This window comes from Eurypyga helias, unplaced genomic scaffold (assembly GCF_000690775.1).
Source record: "Eurypyga helias isolate BGI_N326 unplaced genomic scaffold, ASM69077v1 scaffold44783, whole genome shotgun sequence".
Taxonomy (NCBI): Eukaryota; Metazoa; Chordata; class Aves; order Eurypygiformes; family Eurypygidae; genus Eurypyga; species Eurypyga helias.
In genome coordinates this window covers 11,365-19,665 of record NW_010241409.1, presented here as the reverse complement: position 1 = coordinate 19,665, position 8,301 = coordinate 11,365, and the positions used below count along the sequence as shown (strand labels likewise).

Sequence of the window (8,301 nt, the reverse complement as noted above, 5' to 3'; positions counted from 1 at the left end):
GGAGAAAGACAGATACGGCGATGTAAAACGTGGCACAAGTTTACTTTTTAGCAGCTGTAAAAAGCAGTGAAGTAGCACAGGAAGAGCATGGTTTGTGCTTGTGGCTGCACTTGTCAGGGTCCATTGTTGCCCTCAACGCCAGGCCTGAACCACCGCCCCAGCGCCCAGAAGCACTTTCACGCTGCAGGCCAGTTTCAGGGGCTGCTGCTAGCCCAGCCCTCACAAGCAAACTCCAGCCCTGTGTTTGAGGGTGTTCTGCTTCACATCTGAGGGTCTTAAAAGCTGCTCTGCTTTTGCTAATGATGTGGTGGGGAGACAACTGCTGGCACACAGTCTGTGCTGTGCTGAGCGGTAAGCGTTGCTGCGGTTTTCACACCAGCGTGAAACCATGCTTGCTTTTCTTTCAGTCCATAGTGTAAGCAGAACTATATACATATTGTGCAGCTAAGCATTGTCTGCTAAAAAAGTTTTTTATTAAAAAAAAAAAGGAATTTCCTCCTCTCAAGTAGTAAATGTATTTTTTGCTGTTGGTGAGGTTTTTTTTGGGGGGTAGTGGTGGTGGTGGTTGTCTTGGTTTTGGTTTTGGGGTTTTTTAGCAGTACAAAAGTATATATCACTCCTCTTAGATGAAATTACTTACACCACTGCTGTTTAGTTTTTCATCCAGCAAAAGTTGTTTGCAACAACTGTTCTTGTTTGGCAAGGTGCCTTCATTCCCTGTACTGACTTCAAACTCAAACACATCTCCAACACACTGTGAATGGTCTCTGGGTCCCCTCAGAAGTGACGGGCCCTAACAAGGGGCAACATAGCAGTGCATAAATGCCACCATCACCTTATAACATTTGTGATGGAGACGCTCTCATGTTCAAAGGAAAATGTTTCCCTTTGAACATTTCCCATATAATTTGGCCACAGAAGAATAATTATTTACAATATATAGTTTGATATGTACCAAAGGAATGATGAGAGTTATATTCTCTTATAAAAAAATTACTTATGCAATGTACATTAATGTATTTCTTCTTAAAAAAAACCAAAATCATACAATCAAGTGGAGATCATGCTCCAGAAACAAGGGGACAGGGTTCCCATCTGAAGTCCAATGTCAGTTGAAATCTTTTGGCAATCTTCAGTAGGCCCTAACAAGCTTTGCAGTTTTAAGACCGGAAAAGCTGCAGAGCAAGGCAACGCAGGAGTCTATGTGAACTTTCTCATAAACCGGAGTTTTGCATAGGCAATGATAAGGAAGATAACAGTCATGCAGAAGAGAGCCACTATGTTTTCCCACATCGCCCAGTTGGTAGGTGCGATTCCTTGGCTGCACAGGTACGCTTCACCAGAACACCTGCAGAAAAGCATGGGGCAGAAGTTGGTATTACTGTGTGGTGCAAGGCTTCAGGTAGCTATTTTTATTCCTGTTCCACAGAGATTCTTCTACCCTCAACAGTGCAAAACAGGTGACAGAAATAGAGTAACTTCATAACCTATCACTAAAAAAAGCTTGAGGGACAAATCTAGATCTCTGGTTCTCCTCATTTTTCAGTAGCATCCTAATTGTTTATAGATAGCTGGCAATTTATGAGTACCACATTAAACAATGGTAAGTACAAAAGCATTAGTTTCACACACCAATCAATCATTGGAAGTCCACAGCAGGGGTTTGGGGTCCAAAAGCTGTGGAAACAGTCCTCTAGAACTCTTCCCTGCAATAATCTCAGTTTGGCAGCCTTCTAGCATGTGTCACAAAATAGTTGCACTGCTACAACTTAGGGTATCAATAGCCCAGCGTATTTCAAATGGGGCAGTAGCACTGGCAGATAGATACCGTGGTGCTCTGCTGTATCTGCAGGGAGGTTAATATTTACAAACAAGCTCTGAGGGGCAAGCATGTTTCTGATCACAGCTCTACTGCTTCTCAGCAACTTTGTAGCTGTCCACAGGGCTAGGTTATCAAAACCAAAATTTAATTTAGCTCATCTGCCTATTTTTAGGAGTAAAATTTCAGCCCTACTTCACTCTTGGGTCATTGGGAAGTTTTACCATATCATCCTAAAATATACTGGTTTGGGATGTATTACTGAGACTGGCCTGTGAGTGGTTATTCTGTAACTAATACAAAAATTCAAAAGAGTCAGACTTCTCTTTAAGCAAGACATCACAATCCAGGCCCAGGAACCACCTTGAGTTAGAGACTTACATTTCTCCTGAAACATCGGGAGGGCAAGTGCCTGCATCTCCCACAGACGCTGTAACATTTGGATTCTCTCCACAGAAGTAGAGATCTCTGAACTCTTTTGAGGCAGTCACCAGATTTTTGCACAGTTAGTGATCTGGAGTGGTAAATCTGAAATGCCTCAAAAGAATTTGATTATTAGAGGGCACGTTATCACCATTCTTGGAATCGTATGTTTACATTCCTTTTTTAAGCTCCCAATCACTGCCTTTCTGATGAACTGCCCCAAATTCTACATGCAGGATGGTTTGGTGTCTGAGTCTTTGGCTTCAAAGTTACATTTCAGTGATTTAGCCATGGGTTTGTGTCTTGCAGCTCCAAGTTCCTGTTCATCTACTTTCATCTGGGTAATTCCACTGCCCCAGAACACCACGGGGCTGCATGCAGACACCCAGCACCAGCACCCTGAAGCAGATGGCACAGTCAGCCAAGGTGAGAGGGGAGGTCTCACACATCTGCCCCCTCCCCAGTCCTACCTTTCTCTTCCACTGCTGGTCAACATGGTCCTGCCCACACCACCCTGCACCAGCTCCACCATTCATTTCACCCATTTTTACTTAAAGGTAGGAAACTATTCCTCTCAAATAGGCTTGGCCAGGATGAAGACAGGAGATGGAAGCACAAGTCCCACCTGTGATGAGTGGGTGACCTGTTATGTCTAGTCACTGCATTTCAAGCAGCTGCACCCTTAACTTTCTGGTAACCCAGCTCTTTATTACCCAGAAACAGCAATAAGTCATATTTCACTTCAGAGGAAGCCACGCTGAAGACTAAGACACTCAGGCATGATGGTTAATCCTTTAACCAGTTGGACAGCCATTACCCTCAGACCGGCCACCCAAACAGCAGCCTCCAGAGAGGCCATACAATATTTGACTTTATTCCAAACCATAGGGATCAACTACTCAGGCTATGAATTAGTGCCCCACTGGACAGCTCACTGCTGCTGTCCATGCAACACTAATTCTGTGGCACAAAGGATTTGTTCAGTCACTGAGACTTCCGCCTCTCACACAGAGATTTACTTCTTTTTTGGGGCTGGCTGTTTGTTCTTCTTTTACCATGTTCATGCAAGGGAAGAACCCAAATCTGACTTTAAGAGAACTTCATTTATACTCAAAACTTCTCCAGGAAGCAGCAGTGTGGCCGCATTACTCACAGGAGACCAATGCTACTTTCTACTCACAGTGAGGCCGTATCGGGGGATGCTGAAGTACTTGAGCCAGTTCAGCCAGCTCATTACAGAAGGGAGGTTTACTAAGAGGCCTGAAAAGATCTGAAATAGAACAGAAGAGACTAATGAGTCACAAAGTCTGTTTACTGCAAACAATGCCATTCCTGCACAGATACTGCAGTTGCCCAGCAGAGGTGCACTGGGATAGACGCACCTCCTACTGCTGTTATGCCTGTGCCTACAGGCATGAGGTTCAAACCTTGCAGCAGACCCAGCCAGCTGGCCCAACAGCACACCAAGTACTCCAGCTGAACTGCTTGCAAGGGTCAGAAAGGTTTTCTACACCCACATATGAGCTAAGAAGCATACATGCTAACAACTTCTTACTCTGGAGAACTGTGTCCTGTGATAGAGCTACCCAGAGGCTAAAGGAGGGTGACTGGGGTATGAGAGAGAAACACAAAGGAAATCATTCGGAGCCTTAAGAGCTGTTACTGTTTCAGCTGTTTGTAACCTACATCTTTCATCTGTGCTTTCTCCTGCCTGGAACAAGGTTTGCTCTTCTTAGCACAATTGGACTTCATAGCTAAACATGATGCTTCAGGCTGTGCTTCAGTGACAAGTGGTTTTGTGCTCACCAGCTGTCCTTCACTATGCATGCACACCAAGCATTTGAAGTGATACACTACCACTTAGCTTATTGCAAAAGCAGGTTAAGTTGCAAATGAAAAAATAAGGGATGTGCTGTGGGCTCAGAGTATTTACTCAAAGAGCTACCAGGAATCACCTGAAAGGAGGTACTTTTTACTCTAAGGTAATTTGATACGCCTTACAATCAAGAAGTTTCATCACTAACATTATCTCTTTGAAAAAAAAAAATCATATCCCTCATCTATGAGTAGTCAAAATCCCTTTCTCTCTTGCTGTCTTCCTCAGAAGTCCTGAAGAAGAGTATTGAAGTAATTTCTGGAACCCAAGGGGTATAACGAATTACAATAAAGAGAGGGTATGGTCCTTCCTGCTAATTCCACTAGGCAACAAAAATTAATGCAATAAAATCAATCAACCTAAAGTTTATTTCAAGGTTTCTTTTCTTTTAAACCATCATTTTGATCACTTGCATTTCTAATACTGGAAATGCAAGATTTTTTTTTTTAAATCAGTTTTTGTAAGGATAACTTTCAAAAAACCAAACCACTTCTTTTGGGGGCACACAGTTTGCAAAGCTCTGGTGGCATCACATGTACTGAATTGCACCTGAGCAATGATTTGACCCTTAGATGACAAGTTGCAAGAAGTACGTCTGTGACTATAGTGACAATAAAATCACAGGCATGGGGCTGACGTGCCATTGAACTGTGGATTCTCAGCCTGGGCTCAAACCAGCCTTTTGGGCCTGTCTCAGACGCTTTCTCACGTCCACCAAAGGAGCACACAACCCCTTACAGACTTACAAGCATCAGGACAAAACAAATAGTGATGAGCAGATTGGCCACAGCCACCACATCCATCCCAGCACTGATGGCCAGAGACATGGCCGTGGCAGTGTAGGACACCAGTACCAGGGTCAGCATGAAGAAGAAGAACCGACCTGCAACAGCTTGGTATCCTGTCAAAACACAGAAAGAATCCAGTAAACAACTACATCATGAATCCCAGAGAGGGACCCTTGGACAAGACAGGGAAAGCAGGAAGAAAGACCAAGTTTGGAGTTGACAGGAACTACACGTGCTCTGAAGGCTCAAAGAGCATTAACAAAGGATGTGGTCAAGCAGGTCCCTGTCTTACCTGACTGGTATCTCTGCCCCAGAGTCCTCCAAAGTTAAAATGTCAAGCACTTAAATTAGTTGAAGGTTCAACTAGCTTCACATTATAGATAGAGGAATTCAGCTCTGGCTAAGTCAGAAATCAAATGTGTTGGAAGGTGACAGGTTCAATGAAAGCATCAATTCTTTACCAATCATCCAGTAACTGATGCATGAGAATATGATGGCTGGAGCAGTTCTCATGGGCAGCAGATCTCCTATCATCAAGGCCAGGAAGTAGGCAGACACACGGTAATATCCACTGGTGTACTGATGGCTGCGAGGACAGGAAGGAGGGGAGTTGCACAGGTTTAGAGATTATCTAGGAAGCAGGTATGCATCTGGTTTATCCTGATGCGGTTTCTGTTCTCTCTCCCACTGACTCCTTGATATGCAAGTTGCTTATTTTCTCTGTGCTATCACTTCCCACTCTGTAAAGTAAGGGCTGATCTATCTCACAAGCTTGGCAGTCATGCTGAGAGTCCTCTGAGGAAACTGAATTAAAGGCTATGTGACCACTAAGTAACATATTGGAAAAAAAGCTCCTAAATCTCTTTTCAAAGGGAATGATCCTTAACACAAGAGCCCGAGTGTTACACTGCTCTTTGGAGGAACACTTAGCCCACAGCTAACTCATATGGCTGCTTTCAGAGGAGAAGGAATGACACCCAACAATGGGAAAACACCTTTAGGACATCAACTTGCCTCCAGTTCACAGGGCAATTAAATGTCATTATATTTGTTTTGTTGCTTAATGGAGTTCAGGAAAAGATGCTTTAATTGGCGAGATGCCAAAATCTCTATTGACACAGCTGGTAAGCTTATCTGGTAAGCAGGGCAGACTGGCAAGAAATGTCAGTGTGGGGGAGATTCACTCCTGAGCAGCTGTTAGGGGCAACATTTAGCTGCTCTGAGCAACCTGTGGGTAGACTTGTGCATTCCAGACACAAATCTCCAACTTCTTCTTTACTGCATAACATGTGTCTCTTGCCCTTTCATCCCATGAGCTGGGGTTTATTTCAAATGACATTTTCAACATATCTATATATATGTACACACACAGAGGTTTGTGTATATAATATATATGCACACATTTACTCACAGGCAGATAAAAACACCTAGAGGGAGATGTGTTTGATTATTAGGGAGCTTTTGTAAGTCAGACAGCAGCCCTGTTCATCTGAGCACCCTTGTGAAGATTTTCCAAGAACTCTCCCTTCATCTTTGCACAGTCTTACCACTGTAGGACCATTGCAAGACAGCGTTTCCACCCTGTCAGCAAGAGGGCAGGCAGGGTTCACAGCCTGCAGGATTCACATGCAGAATTGTAAAACGGCTGCTACCAAAAGTGGGTAGGAGAAGCACTTCCCAATAAACTGTGACGCAGGAAAGAAAAGCGTTTTATGTCTCCCATCCTTCCCCCACCTCTTAGCATTTCCTCTCCCTGCTCTACAGACCAATTTAGCATTACTATTACAATCTGATGTTGCAAGGGAGCAATCAAGTCTTTGGTGGAAATAATTTTGTTTAGCCTATAAGATTAGCCCTCTGCCTCACTCCAGGGTATGGGACAGTCTAAGTGCCTCACTACTCACACAAATAGTTTCTTGTCTCTGATGAACAGCTCAATTGCTGAGACACTGGAAAAACACTGGTTTGTGGTAACAAAAAACAAGGATCCAACCCTAGAAGGCAAAACAGAACAATCAAAAAGTGAGGAAACAGCCTAAATCAACACTGGCAGCTTCAGACTTCATCATACCATCAAGACAGTGCTGTTCTGTCTCTGTCCACAGAATGGAGATATCCAGTGGTGCTACTGTAGACTTTAGCTGTACACTCAGGCTTATTCCTTTATCTTCCCTTTCACATCTCCTTTGTAGGTATGTGTGAGCTTGACAGAACTGTGATCCCTTTGGGACCTCTGGCAAGACTATGCTGCACTGCACTGGGGCTTGTTAACCCAACCCTCCTTTCTGGTCCAAGTGAATCCCAAGGCCTTCCCTGTGCCTGAAACCTGTCTGCTACAGGTAGAAAAATGAGCCAACCTGGAGCTTTCCAACTTACCGATTCTGAATGCCACTTCGATCCAATTTTACACCAAAAAAGATAGCACCCACAACCAAGGCTAGGATTATGGTCACTGCAAGCTAGAAGTCGAAAAAAGAAAGGGAAAAGAGAGTCCTTCACATAAGTAAATAGGGACAAACTTCTTATTGAGGCATATGCAGGGTTTACGATTCACACCTGCCTAAAACTTTGCAGTTGTTGGTCAGTGTATACCTGTGGCACACACAATTAAAAGCCTTATGGAAATTTTTCTGAGTTTTCTGAGTTCTTTGTCTGGGAAAGATTAGTAGAAGCACACTCAAAGAATAACCCAGCTTAAAATTTCAAGCGAGACACAAAATTAACATCACCCTAGAAGCTCCTCATGTGAGCCAGAGAAGCATTTCCCCACACTCCCCAGTCTTCCGTACAGTAGTGCTTGTGCTAAACTCATATGGAGATTCTTTTCAAAGGCAACAAAAGCAGCTGGGCATCTTCCTCCCGTTAAGCGGCAGTGGCACAGGACATTCCAGTTTCCCTAGCTGCCTTTGGAAACAAAAGTCTGTCCTACAAACCGCAGATTGTGAGACTGAGAGCAGAGGGAGTTTGAGACTTCTAGCAATTGTTGCCTACTTGTGCAATGGAGGCCTGTGGGTTCCTGATGAGGTTTTTCAGGGAACGCTTGGACACCCAGTACAGCTGGGTGAGGAATCCATTTGCATAGGTAATCTCATGCCCCTGCTTAGATACTCTTTGCTTGCTTCCCCGTCCAAACTCCACTTTCTCCAGTGATTTCTTTGTGTTCTGGTACAGGCTGGAGTTGAGGTATTTCTGGTGCAGCACATCTACCACACTGCTGTCCACGTTATTGTCTCCATCTTCACTGCTCACCTCTGAGTGAGAAAGACAAGATACGACTTGTGATTCCTCATGGGGCCGACCTTCAGACGTGGCCCATCAACATGCTCAGCCACTTTGGAGACTGAATAAGTAAACGTAGGAGTGCCCAGAGAACTTGAACTGTTCAAGCCTTAGCT

At 44.1% G+C, this 8,301-nt stretch overlaps 1 protein-coding gene across 1 annotated transcript in view; it reads right to left on the bottom strand.

Moving 5' to 3' along the window:
- Window positions 1–3,422: 3,422 nt before the first annotated feature.
- Window positions 3,423–8,301, bottom strand: part of LOC104507447 (ATP-binding cassette sub-family G member 2-like) — a gene marked incomplete at its 3' end in the record, with an annotated part of 13,767 nt that continues 8,888 nt past the window's right edge. The window contains exons 8-13 of the mRNA XM_010148734.1: window positions 7,898–8,155; window positions 7,283–7,365; window positions 6,811–6,900; window positions 5,368–5,492; window positions 4,865–5,019; window positions 3,423–3,512 (exon numbers count right to left, since the gene is read on the bottom strand). Of these exons, the coding sequence (XP_010147036.1) occupies window positions 3,423–3,512; window positions 4,865–5,019; window positions 5,368–5,492; window positions 6,811–6,900; window positions 7,283–7,365; window positions 7,898–8,155 (801 nt within the window). The remainder of the gene's footprint in view (window positions 3,513–4,864; window positions 5,020–5,367; window positions 5,493–6,810; window positions 6,901–7,282; window positions 7,366–7,897; window positions 8,156–8,301) is intronic.